General features: G+C 41.6%; 1 protein-coding gene across 1 annotated transcript in view; it reads left to right on the top strand.

The window, feature by feature from the left end:
* BRF1 (BRF1 RNA polymerase III transcription initiation factor subunit) overlaps positions 1 to 14204 on the top strand; it is a 178640-nt gene that overhangs the window by 39264 nt on the left and 125172 nt on the right. The window contains exon 3 of the mRNA XM_009644854.2: positions 5790 to 5963. Within this exon, the coding sequence (XP_009643149.1) occupies positions 5870 to 5963 (94 nt within the window). The 5' untranslated portion in view covers positions 5790 to 5869. The remainder of the gene's footprint in view (positions 1 to 5789; positions 5964 to 14204) is intronic.

The following is a 14204-nucleotide window of genomic DNA, read 5'->3' as shown; positions in this document are numbered from 1 at the left end:
TTGATGATGCAGTTTTGTATCGTAATAACAATTCATTTAAGCTCTGGCTGTCTAGTGCCTGTTATTTCCCTGGAAACTTACACTTCATACTGAAAAGTACTGCTTTGAAATAGCAGTGTTAGAGTCCCTGTCAGTCTGAGGGGAGGGTTGCAGATGAGCAGGCAGAAGCCAGATGAGAGTAATATATAGCTGTAGCTGCTTGACATTACTGACTTTTAAGGGATCCAAAAAAAGGTATGATTCCTCTTGAATAGGGGAAGAGAACAAGATGTTTCTGTAGTAACGAGATCATAAAAGAAAGAAATTTGCTTGTAAAGAATGGGTCTGATTTTCCCCCTTTTTCTGTTTTGCTCCTATTATAACTTAAGCTGCAGTTTTGCTACCAACTGCCTCTTGTGTAAGCATTTAATATTACCGAGATTTTCTGCAAATCTGTTTTTGTGACAGCGATTTCTAGCCTACACATTTTGTTTTGTAATAACCAGTTTCCTCCATCAAAAGATTAAAATTTTTCTGAAATAAAAGGACAGTGGCATTTAGTGGTCCTATCCGGACTTGTCAGATCAGGTCTTATGTGCCAGTTTGAAGCACTGAGGTTGGCATCGGTTGAGAAGATGATGGTGTTTCTTTCAGCGTGCTGGGAGTAGATGGGTAGAAACACTTTTTTTTTTTTTTTTTTTTTTTTTAGTAGTCTTGGAACTAAAAACTGAAAAGGGCCTTTTGTTTTTAGATGCAGATTCAGGAGCGTGATAAACTTTACTACTCGGTAGCCTGGGAACTTGATTTTGTTCGTTGCTTACAGAAGTGCAAGCTTTTTTCTCTCTTTTCTCCCCCTGCCTCCCACTCCACCCCAATGGTATGATGAGCCCTTGAGAAATAGATGGGAACTGTCTGGTATGTGTCCTATATGTTGCAAAATTTCTGTAGTTTCTAGGCTTTTGTTCTTTCGCTCTTTAAAGGAGAATAATTTTACTGTTTTACTGCTGAGGGAAGGGGGAGGATTTTTGTAACCTTACTGATGAGCTTGTCCTGCCTTTTTAAAAAGACACTGTTCCTTGTCCTTTTCCCAAAGATACTTAGACACCACTTTAATGCCATCACTAAATTGCAAGGACACTGTGAAGTGTAAGTTTGACCTTAAAAAGTCTATTTCTTCTGGTTTAAATAAGGAATCCCAGGACCTGTAAGGGCTCCAAAGTGGCAACTCTTACTGCAAGTTACAGATAAAAGATGCACCTACTAAGGCACATGTTTTACCTCTGTATATTTTATATTATATTTTGTACTCTTGGCTACCAATTTAGAAATAAAGGCAATATTTATTTCTGACTGTTCCATGAGATGATATTCCTTTTTAGTACTGAGATAGTAGTAGTTGCAAGTTTTTAGAGTAGTGTCCCACTTAAATTTTAAAAAAAAAACCCAAACTTTTCCATTGGATAAAATGGATAAGAAAGTTAGGAAGATGTTGCCCTGAGTTTTGTTTTATAACCTGGAGCACAGCAGGGTTTAAAGGTGTGGCAGTTCTGTTCTTTTCCATCCAGTTGGGAAGTTCAGTTCATTTGATGAGTTTGTAACACTGCGATGTCATCTGGTGAATGCTGAGTTGAGCAGCTTGCTAATAAATTGCATTGTAATGTTGGATACTCCCACTGTTTTGGCTGAGATCATAAGGCTTATTGCATTCTTGCAGATAGCTGGGCCAGCTCACTGCACACTGGGACCATATGGTCAAACTGGCGTAAGGGCATTAGCCAGCCGTCAGGGCTGATTGAAGCCACGCTGGTAGTCTAGAGCAAACGATAGAGCCAGTCAGGAGATAAACAACAAATGGAAGGTTATAAAATGCCACCCAGCTAGCGAGGAGCGGTGGGAGTGGGAGTACATTCAAGGGCTGATAGGCATAATGCAGTGTGGTAGGTTTGCTGGAGGGAATTGCTCATCTTCCCAGCCCTGTAGCTTGCAGCTGCTCTGCAGTTCCTCCCCGCACTGACCATATTGCTGGGGGAGCAGTCACTCGTGTAAGAGGGCATCTGAATGCTTAGCGAGGCTTGAGCCTGCTCTTGCACAGCTATGAGGACTCTTCACGTTGAGGACTGGCAGTATGAATGGGTACTGGGTCTCTGGTCATGTTTGTCAACAGTAACTGGAGCATTGGATAGAGACTTTATTTTCATCAGTTGTTTTCTTATGCCCAATTTCTCTAAGTATGAATATCTGCTCTTCAGATACCATCAGATCAGATCGCTGTATTCATCGTTAGGTAAAATATTATGGAGATGTGTTTTTCAGCTCTGGAAATGCCAGATTAGTGAGATTGGCAGAAAAGGTTGGAAATCACAAAATTATATACTTCTGGTTGTCTTCTGACTGGGATGAGGGCGCTGTACCACAGTTTGGTACTGTACTGCAGCACGGGGGCAATAGCCATTTAGCCGATGCCTTTTCTTGGAGTTACCGTTTGAATGGAGATGCTTCTTGAATCTGTGAAGGAACCAGAAGGAGTACAAGGTATCTTGTGTTCCCCGTGGAGAAATCTAGAAGCATGATTGCTAGTGCTAGCTCTTCCAGCTATTTTTTTTTTTTTTGGTAGTGTTATATAAGATACCAGAAAAATAGAATTTTGTTGTCATGTTAAATTTAAGGGGCGGGGGTGGTGGGGGAACAACAAAGCTTTTGATCTTTCTTCAGTAAATAGGAGACTGGTTACAGAATGTAAATATTTATCTTAGATGATGCTATAAGCAGTACATTTCTTTCTCTCTCATAACAGATAAGGACAAAACCAAGTTAGTCATCAAGATGTACATGATTTCTAAGATGCTTCTTGTCCTGCGTTAAGTTGTTCATTTTGGCGATCGATAGCAGCGTAACAGTTGTCTTATTTTTCCACAAACTATACGACTGATGCAATACTACAAAGCAGCTTGAGGGAGTACTAGCACACAGAATTAAAGCCTGCATTGGTCTGCTGAAGGTTGGGTAAAAATATTCCAAGAAATGGCATTTCTTAAGTGGACAAGTACCTTTCCGTGCTCTTAGAGCTCTTTGGTATTTGTCAGTAGACAACGATGGGTCACCCCTAAAGTTATTACATTTTTAAATATTGGTGCTGGATGAAGAGCTCAGCAAAAAAAGCATATATTACGCAAACAAGCATACTGTTTACCTAGCATGGTTTATGATGAATTATATTTCAATGTTTGAAATTAAGAAAAGGTTAAATACTCAGAGAATATTAATGGTAGCTTGGGCATGGGACCAGCTCAGTGGGAAAAACAGCCTATGAAAGAAATGAATTTCAAATATCTTCCTCAATGTTATTTTTTTTTCTCTTCTGCATGTTCTTTGTTTCTGAAGCACCCTGTGAGGTGTGGAGCCCTGAATGAGAGTGGTGTTCCTGGGAGAAGGATTACCTTGTAATGGGGATGGGACGGGGGTTGCTGGGGGAGAAGTCTCATGGATGCTTGTCCTATTCTTACTCTGTGTCTCCAGCTCGTTTGGGCTGTTCTCTGGTGTGGGCCCAGGGCCACATCAGCTGCGGCCCTGCTGGTGCCGTGGGAAGCTTCTTCATCGCCTCTTCTTGCTTGGTGGCCTGCACCATCCTGGTCTGTGTGGAGCCAGGTGGGCCCTGCATACCATCCCTCCACTAGCCCATGAAGCATTCAGGATTGCATGTGACTCTTCCTTGGCATAGGAGCCAGTCTTCTCTTTATGTTTTTACAAAAGCTTTACTTAAAAGCAAAAATGAGACAACACTTAAAAGTGCTGAAATTGTTTCTCATTATCAGCTGCCTTTGTGACTTTGAGGACACTGAATTGGGCCATCTTATTTAAAGGGAATGCTGCGTGATTCCCGTCTGGATCTTCCTGCAGCTGAGGGAGTTGTACATCTGCATGTAGTGCCTAAAATCTCTGCAGATGACAGTTCTTTGTGCCTTCATCTTGGCAGCCATGTGTGGCAAAACACAACCAGATAAAATAGGATGCTTAGGTGATTAGGAAGAGGCAGCTTCCCGTAGCTATGGGTCTCTGGGGTGGACATGTTCAGGGAGGGGTTGATCAGGGAAGCTGCCACTGCAGAAATGAGGTTCGGTACTCAAAGCTAAGTGCATTTTTTTTTGCCCATGGATCAGTACAAACGGATTCTTTCTTAGGGACATAAGTCTTGATCCTGCTTCGGCATACAGGTTATAGCGTGTGAAATACAATTTAGGGAAGGGTGAGTGCTCGTTAGTCTCTTAGTTTTGGGAAGATGCAATATTTGTATTTGAGGCTGGTTCGCACCAGTCCAGGGCCTGCTGATGGTAGTGGAAAAACTATTCACTTAATGGGCTTTGGATTAGTCTTGAGTAGCTTATTTTACCCACACCTCCTGCAAAAGGTGACGCATTCTTCCTCTGTTGTTACTTCGTCATCCAAATGTGTTACACCTGGTTGACCAACGTGCCTTAAAGGAGATCTCATGGGTTAGTGCACTAATTGCCACTTGTGCAGGAAGAAGAAGCTGTTGCTTTGTGGCAGCTCCTGTTTGTCTTGCTGACCCTGGCTGTGTGTTTGGTGTCGCTTTTTATTAAAGCCAAATTGAAGCAGATCCTTTTGGCAGAAGGTTCTTTGGCAGTTAAGCATTTTTAATCAGTGTTGAAGCAGATCCTTTTGGCAGAAGGTTCTTTGGTAGTTAAGCATTAATGATGGTGTAAGGATTTGCATAAATTTAAGATGTGCACTTTGTGCAGGTGCTGGTGGTGTTCTGGTAAGCATTGCCTGGTCACCATTGCTTTCTGTGAGCAATGGTGACTGAGGCACTTGGTGAGCGTCATGCCCCCTTCAGCAAAGCTACTCATGACATCTCTGAAGGGAACAGATGAGCGTTTCCTGTAAATACACGTACTGGAAACATCTGCCCGGCACATTGAATTAAAGGATTTTGCTTGATGTGCCGTCTGACCCCGTATGCTGAGAAACGCCAGTCCTCTGTTTTCCTCATGACTTCCCCCATCTTTTTCTTAAGCTGTCTTTTTGGCGCACTCTTCCGCGGCTGGAGCTGTAAGGATGGACTAGACCTCGCTTCCCGCATCTGTCCCAGCAGCTGTACCGCTTCCTGCCATGAATCATCCGAAACACACTTCTTGATTATTTTATTTAAGGGTGAAGGCACATTTGTTTTCCTGAAGCCACAAACTAATCTTGGCAGTCTGGCAGCCAAGCCTTACATGAAGGCTCTGGTGTGCAAGTGTTCAGAGGAAGGAAATGCCTCCCCATCGGTGGTGGTCACGGGCAAGCCCGGAGCAGAGCCCCTTTCCTTGCGGGCTTCGGTTGTGGTCAGAGGAACTGCAAACTTCATCACTTCTTAGAGAGCTGCAGCAAAACATCTTCTCTCTTTGCATGTCAGTGTCAAGCATGCCATGACGACTGGTTTTCAGAAGTTCATCACTACAGATAACCAAGTACTAATTGTCAAATGATCTTTGGAGCAGGGGGCATAATCTTTTGCCTGAGAAGTCTTGGCTATGTTTTGGATCCTCTCTGGGTCTGATGTTTGGGCTTTGTTTTCCAGGGCTCCTTGATTGCGTGTATTTCAATTCGAGCAGTCTAAAACAAGGCTTTTTTTTGTTCAGAGGCGCTGAGTTCCTGAAACTTGAGAGGTTACTGTATTTCACACAAAGACGAAATCCAAAATCTGCCCCCTCTGTTTTGTCTTTAAAAAAACCCACCAAAAAACCCCCAACCCCAAAGCGCACTAATTACAAAGTTGTTAAGTGGTTTTTTTTCCTTGTTAATTTTTCTAGGGAAACGTCAGATTCACCACTTGGGAAACCAGCTTCAACTCAATCAACATTGTCTGGATACTGCCTTTAATTTTTTCAAGATGGCTGTGAGCAAGCACCTAACCCGGGGGAGAAAGATGACCCACGTAATTGCTGCATGTCTCTACCTGGTGTGTAGGACAGAAGGCACTCCTCGTATCCTTTCACGTTTAAAAAATAAAAATAAATAAATATAAGACATACTTCTAGTAAGTCAACTATCCCAGTTAGGTCTTGTTTCAAAATTTGCAAAGGTAAGTGTTTAGGAGCTAACTTTGTCACTGTTGGTTTTATATAATGTAGTGAATGGGAGGTTTTTTTCTGTGGTTCAAGTAAAATTTTTCCCTTTTTAAATGTACAATACTTGGTATTTAGAAGGAGCTATAAATATCGCTCTGCCTCCCATCAGTAACTCTAAATTTCTTTTTTCTCAATGTTTTCTTCTAGTAGAAGATGGCACTTTTCCTGTGCCTTGCTAGGGATTACTTGTTTATGGTGTGTTGGTCTTTCTTTTTGTTCTGTTTTTCTTTTTTAAAACATGAAAATTAACCCCAACCCTCCTGTAGTGTCAGCAATAAAGAAAATATTATAGTTCCAGTGGGTTATCCATATGATATTTGGATTTCCTTTTTTTAATGGTTGTGGGAAGGACAGTATCACTCTTGGTTTAGTTTTAGGGAAAAAGGCATTTGATAAACTCTGAAATTTGCTCAGAGATCGTACGGGAAATCTGGCTGGAGGTGGGACTGCAGGCAGGCCAGAGTTGTGAGTACTCCTTGCCTCTAGACCTTCCCTATTTTTGTCTTGTAGAACTTCATTAAAATTCATGTAAACTTTAAATACTGCTTGCCATCCAAATTTGTTTGTTTTATATATTTTTACTTTTTTAATGCTGTGTTTCAGTTGCTGGAATTTGGAGTTTAGTATAAAACAATTTCTTCTGTGTTATTTTAGTTTTTTTCTACTTTAAACCAGTATGTGCATATCATCAGTATTCTATTTGATTTGATGCTTTTTCTGGATTGCTGTTTTCATCCTATATTTTAGCAGTTGAACAGCTTAGCTTTTCTTTTAAGATTGAGATGATTTTTTTTAGTTTCAGAAACTACATTCAGTATTCTGAAATTAGTGCTTTCTGATGGCGTTGTGGTCATTGCATTTGCATGTTCAAAAAAATGTGGTTTTGCAGGAGTAATGGAATTAAAAGGAAAGCTTGCCTATTCCACTAGTCTCTTCTAATGTAAAAATCTCTCTGTGAACTTTGAACATTATAACCCTCATTACCATAAAGACAGTATTGATCTAAAAACATTGCCATTATTTTTTATGCCCATGTCACGTTTTTCAAGTCATTTATTTACAGTCGTTATTTGATACTACTGAATGATAGCCTAGACATAATATGCCAATCCCTTTTTCCTCAGTGATACTGATAAAAAAAAGCATTTGAAGCAGTATGAGCTGTAATAGGCAACTAGGTACATTGTAATATAGCAGCCATCTCTGCAGCAAGTGTGGCTAACTTCTCTGGCAAACAAAAAAAACCCACCCCTTGGCTTGTTTGATGTATCCTTCTTTAAAATATTTCAGCATATGCAAGATATACTGGTCTGGTTGACACTTCATAAATACCTAAATTAATTTTCCCACTTCATTAAATTGAGATAATATTCTGTGTGATATTTCACGTAAAATACTAGGACCTGGGTATGAATAAGACTGCAAAGGTGGGCTCTGTCTTTCTATATCAATATCACAAAGTACTCCATCTTCATTTGCATGGTTACTGTGCCACCTGGGAATCAAGAAGTGGTAGGGCATGACTGTATGGCTAATGTTTGAAATTTTTTAAAAAATCCATTAGATAAACTTAATTTTGTAGTTGATATTAAGAATTTAACTGTGTTACTTTGGGAGAGTGAGCTCAGCTTCTGCCTGTGTTCTGCTCTTTGGGTTTTTGTTTTGTTTTTTAGTATTTAAAATACAGTGTAGTTTGAAAAACAAACCCCAAATAAATTATGAATTCTGAACATTGGAATCTAAGGTCCTTTTCTAGTATCTTATCTGTTCATTAGCAACTCAAAAACCTGAGAGCCACAGGTGCATATTGCTGACCTTTGAAATGAAAATACATTCAAGCCTCCGTAGATTAATTATGATTATCATTACCAGCACGTTATATTTGTTTCCAGCCTAGATCTGGCAATACAGAAATGTGCTAGAGGAGGCAGGCGTCTTCCCAGGGCCTTTGGTCCAGGGAGACCAAGAGCAGGTGCAGAGGATGGCCACGTGGCAAGATGCTTTAGCAAGAACGAAGATGCACGTTCGGGGTAATAAGCTTGCAGTTGGTTTTGGTCTTCTGGAGAAGCCAGCAGAGGATGGCATGCAAAGAGAAGTAGGCTGTACAAAGGACGTACGGTATTTGTAACACTTCAAGATTTATATGACACTGCTAAGCAGATCTGCTGAGTTTAAAGTGTTTATTATCATTGTGTTGGTTGTAGAACTCTTATGAAGACATTTGGGAGAAATTTAGAAAAGGAAGTTAAAGACACCTTGGTTTTGGGTGGCCCAAATGAATCAGTGGGATGACTTGGGAGTCATAGAGGCAACAGAGATCAGCTGGGAAGAGATTAGTCTCTGAAGTAGAAGATGGCATATTTTTTAAAAAATATCATGGCGGAAGGAACAAAGTATGTACGTGGCCTAGGGAGGTACAGTGGGATGTAGTCAGGGGCTGAAGTGGCAAGAAATTTTGTGTTCTCTCTCCTGTGGTAGAACCAAAGGAGTGGGAAGTGTTTGGAGAGGGGAAAACAGCGTTTAATTGTGTCTGCATTGAGTTCAGTTTGAGGGAGTGGAATGTATTTATCTGACATGGATATCTGCTTATTCTTCTTTTTTCATAATGTACATGTCGCCAGCCAGCCTCTGTGAAGATGTGAGGAAAACTGTAGCCAAGTCTACTGGTGCAGTCTGAATTATGCCTGAATAAACCTCAGCCTGAAATAGGAAAACATTAAGTTCTCCTTGGTTCTTATGTGGTGTTTAATTAATGCAAAAATGCAATATATTCCAGTAAACAGAATTTTTTTTAATCTGAAGAAATATTTCTAGAACTTAAGGAGAACGCAAAAGTTAGTTTATCTGAAGTGCAGCTTTTATATATAGTTCTTGAGAAAGTTTAATATATTATTTGAGTCTGAAATGATTTGACATTAGTTTGTGGTTTTTATTAGCTTATTTGACACAAACCCCCACAATGCAGCAACTTTGACACAGCTTTTCATTTGCCTTGCTTGTATTACTTGTCAGTGTTAATGTTTTAAAGGGAAGATGGCTTACTAGCTATTAGCTAAATTTAGGAGGTGTTTCATCCTTTTGATGAGCTACCTATAAAAACTTTATTATTCTCTTTATAAAATCTGTCTATATTATCGGTGTCAGAAGTAAAGGTATAATACAAAAAATACATCTGAAGGAGATAATGATTTTTAAATCCTCAGGTTTGATGGAACCGGTTGTGCCCCTTACCAGGGGCTGAGCCATGCTGAGCGTTTCCAGTGACATCTGACTTCAGCTGGCACTGCCAGCGCTCTGGGCATTTCAGACTCTGCCTCTTAATTTGTTTCTTGGAATAGTAACAGTCCTCAGTTGTTTCTCTTTAATGTTTTGAACAGCTTTTCCACCCCTACATATGTTTGAATGGAAACAAAGGGCTCTTTAGCTGGTCCTGCCGTTCCCAAGAGAGAGAGCACTTGGGAAGAGCCAGGCAGGGTGTTTGAGTGACTTACAGGCTCGGCTGTAACCCGTGGCTGCCCTAGGGTCACTTGGGAACAATGAGAGCCTGGCCAGAATTTTCCAGGTGGGATATCAGTTTGTTTTAGCCAAGGGAAGTTTCATTCTGCTTGTAATCCTTTTTACTGTACACAACAGTTAGAAAAAATGTACAACTGTCCACCTTTTTGTTTGTGATATTTTGAACTCTACCACCTGGGGGTTTTTACAGCAACATTTTACATGGTAAATGTAATTTATTCACACACACACACACACACACACACACACCCGTTTTTTATTTATTTATTCTTTTCCTTTGAAGCTCTCTGGAAAACGCACCCTTAGTTGTAAACCAAATCCTGTCTTGTTAGAGCTTAGTAAATAAAACCTTTTCCACATGACAAAAAGTTCTCACAGAGTTCCCTCACCAGCTATCTTGTGTAAACATCCCCTTGTTTGCCTCTGGAGGTAAATTCAGGGCAGGTTTTTCCCCCTCCAGTAAAGCTGATCAGTCTTGATGCAGGGGGGCTCGCCAAGCCCTTCCCACGGCCTGGGGCAGGGGCAGCCTCCTGAGCTTGAGGTTGCCCAAGTTATTCAGGTGGTCTTCAGCCGGCTTTGTGTGTAGTCAGAGGAAAGAGGTGGGGTCCTCCTGGGGTCTGTCCAAGGCAGCCAAGTGAGACCTCTCTTCCCAGTTGTTTGCAGAACGTTTCCGCTAAATGTCTAAGGAAAACAACCTCTTAAATTTGAGCGTTGGGAGCAGCAGGCTGACAGGAGAAAGTTCAGTGCCTTGGTGTCTTTTATGTGTAAACTTGTGCTGGGTGGGAAAGCGTAAGGCGCTTTTCCTCCCCTGCTTCCTCTGCCCTGTGAACCTCCCTTTTGTTTGAGGGAAGATCACGAATGCATTGCAGGATCCCAGCAGGCAAGAAGGATTTGGAAAAAAAACGGGCATCTCCTGGCTGAATGGGGCAGTACTTTGTTATTTCCTATTTGTCTGCCGTACTTGCACTTTATTGCCAAGCTCTTTTGAATGCCTTCTGGTTTAATGTGTTTATTTTCATGTCACAGTAAGGGAAGTTGAGAGTATTTATCTTCATTTCCAGGTGCAGAACTGAGGCTAAGTGACATATTCAAAGTTACCCAGAAAATCTGTGACGGAGCAAGGAATTGGTCTCTTTAATCCTAGATTAGGCATCAGCTACTGAGCCTTTCTGCCTTGTTGTCTTTGCAAAAGAAGTTCAGCTAATTTCCTTTCAAGCATTAGCAGGCTCTGTTGGCTTCCATACTGTCTTGGGAAGCTTTGTATAACCTCGCCATGAGAACCTTTGATGGATACATTCTTTGTTTCCCTACTAACACTTCAAGGTCTATCTTTGCAAGGAAAAGGGCAAGACTTCCTCTTTTATTAGAAATGAAAAATTAGATCTCCAGCAATCTTTTGACCTCTGCTAAAACTTCCTGGAGCCAGCAGGCCCTAGTGTTCCCAATTAAAAAGTTAACTTTTGAAATTAGGCTTTAATCAACAAAATTTTCGAGCTCTAGTTAGGGAAGTTAATAAAACTGGTTTCTACTTCGCTTCGGTTAAGGACTTTCTTTTTAGTAACTGACCTTTTACTTTTGATTAAATACAGTTGCATTCAAAATGTGTTTTGTTCAAGTGTTGCGTGTGACAAGACGTAAGAGAGTAGAAATGGATTTGAAATTGGAGTTAAAAATATATGTAATAGTTACAAAACCAAATTACTTCATTTTACTAGGACACCAATATCTTACTTCATAGAAAGTTGAATAGGATAGAATAGTTTCAGTTGGGAGGGACCTACAGCGATCACCTAGTCCAACTGCCTGAGCACTTCAGGGCTGACCAAAAGTTAAAACATGTTATTAAGGGCATTGTCCAAATGCTTCTTAAACACTGACAGGCCTGGGGCATCGACCACCCCTCTAGGAAGCCTGTTCCAGTGTTTGACCACACTCTTGGTGAAGAAATGCTTCCTAATGAAGCATTTGCTTGGACTTGAAGTCTTGGAAAAGCCTTGTCCACTTCATTTCAAAATGAAGTTTTAAAATGGGTGTGGTTTTGAATGGATGTATTTTAGCTGGGAGAGTTTCAATCTATTAATGAAAAATTGCCACCTTAAATAGAGAGTGGCTAATGTTGCCCCATGTTATTTGCATCTATTTCCAAATACTTAATATGTTTGGTAATGCTTGGCTTGTGTGATCATTCCTTTTTGGTACCATGGGAGAAAATGCTGGAGATGTAGGGAAGAGGGCAGCCAGGGGCAGCAATAGAAATCCAATTTCTACACCTTAATTTCTTCCCGTCGCCCTCTCCTCCAGCCAGGGTTGGGACTGCTGAATTTCAGCAGCAGGGCTCATGACCTGAAGCCAGCATGTCCAGTCTCCTTTTCCATGGAGTGAAGCAGAATCATATGATTTGTCACTCGCAGGACTGCCTCGCGCTTTTTTGACATATAAAGGAAATATGTTGCAGAGAAAATGAGGTGTTTCATGTCTCCTGTTGGTGGGAAAGTAAAATTTTCCTCTCCCATGTGCTCGCTGATGTTGTATGCTCCGTTGTGTGGCTCTGTTCTCTTCCCCACTACATCCCCTTCCTGCAGGGGCTGCTCCTGGCTTCCACCCTGCGCTTACGGTTGGGTGGCAGTGAGGCAGCAAGGCAGGAGCAGTCGGGGCTGGGTCACTCTCTGGTACCTTACCTGGCCTCCGGCTGTATTGCAGAAGAGCCTGTGGTTCCCTAGGTCCTGTGTCGTATCTGCCAGTCCTCTGTGGATGCCTTTGTAGCATCTGAAGTGATGCTGGGTACGTGAATTATTCCACTTGTATCTGGTGATTTGCAGTGTCTTTAAAAGTGAATTCCCTCTTCAGAAGAAAATAACCTGAAGCCTTTCAAACTGGTTGTATGGCTCTGCACCTGGGGGACAGGACTGGGGAGATGGCCAGTGGCCCTCAGGTTCTCCTCTTGTCCCCTGTGGAGGAAAGCCATAAACCTCACTTGCGCATGACTCGGACGTGGCAGGAAAACAGTGAGTGTGATTGCTGACTCGCATTATCCTGCAGGGTGCCCTGTCGCTGAAAGTCATCGAAGCTTTCTGCAGGGAGACCGTAATTTTAATGTGGAGATTCTGTACTTGGGTGATTTTCTTTGTTCCTTTAAGATTCTGAAAATATAAAAGGGGAAGGGAACTCTACATTGTGGTGTGTGTGTGTCAACTCAACATCTTACTGTTTAAATCCTTGTGCTCAATGCCCATTATGGATGCTGCAGGGAGGGAGGGGAAAAGCTGCTGTAAGTGCAGTAGTGATAATTGACCCACTTAAGAGAGCTGCTCTAATTTTGCATGTTACAGCATCCTGGAAATTCAGATAAGAATGTTGATCTCTCCAGCTAATAGGATTTCTAAATATATCATCCAAAAGAAGCAGGAGGACTGTAATTTTGCGTGTGTGTGTGTGTTCAGGCTGATGTTTTGTTTAAGAATTGCACACTCTGAAAATCTGCTTTTCTGTTAACTTGTTACTAACTCAGGATAAAAAAAGTTTTTGACCTCTAGTGCTGGCAAGGGGAGACCTGATCCTGCTCCACTGAATTTGCTGAGGAAATTCTCACCAGCTTTTGTGTAGAGGAGTGACCAACTTTTTTCCCCTCAGGATGTTGGTACCCAGCAGGTGGCTCAAATTTTCAATTTTTCCATAATGCAGCATTAAACAAAGTATCTGCAGAGATAGAGAGGGGGACAGGGTCACAAGATGGCCTATCAAGATTACAGATTTTGGCTGGTTCTGATAGCTTTGTTGTTTGTTTTCCTCATTTAAAGGATATTTTGAACAGTAAAGGTCAAAATAATCCTCTTCTGAAATTTGACTGCAGAAATAGTTTTTTGCTTTATAGAGCAGCATTTCAAGTCTCTCTCTCGGCAGTTCTTTCTCAAAGCACGTTGATGGGTACGACTGGCACAAACCATGGGATTTGTGCTCAATAGAGCTGTCGCACCAAATTGTTTTAATTTTGGAGGTCTTTTGCCCTTGCCCATCGTACCTTTCTGCGTTGGGACAAAACCAGTCATTGTGGTCCCTCTTTGAAAGGAAGGGACAGGCTTTACTCTGTGGGCTTCTGGATTAGGTTCGCTGAAGGCTTTGTCACTGTGGGCTTGAATTCCATTCTGGGCAGGTAGAAGCAGTGTTTATTGTTCGGCAGTCCTGTGCTCCATCACCACGTCGGGCCTTGTGTAACGCAGAAACACTTGGAGCAGAAGCATCTGAGCCAGATTTTTAATGCCTGTAATAGTGGTCTGTTATTGCGTGCATAATAATAATAATAATAAAATTCATGGCTTGGTCTGTCCTCTTAGTAATTATGTTCCAGTTTGGGGTTTCTGAACTGCTGAGACATTCTCATGGTAAAGGTGAAACAAGGAAAGAAACAGAAGCAGGGACAGGAGAGCTGTGAAGGCATCAGTAATACCAGGGTAAGAATACGAGGGGCAGCCCTCACTTACCAGCAGCACCGAGAGGGGGTGATGCTTTGAAACATGGAGGCAGAGACATGGGAACTAATGAGGGGAATGGGGGCAGGACGAGTTCTGGATGATGGATGAGGGG

Source organism: Egretta garzetta, unplaced genomic scaffold (assembly GCF_000687185.1).
Source record: "Egretta garzetta isolate BGI_Z169 unplaced genomic scaffold, ASM68718v1 scaffold508, whole genome shotgun sequence".
Lineage (NCBI taxonomy): Eukaryota > Metazoa > Chordata > Aves > Pelecaniformes > Ardeidae > Egretta > Egretta garzetta.
The sequence above is the reverse complement of the archived record's forward strand: the minus strand, read 5'-3'. Positions and strand labels throughout refer to the sequence as shown.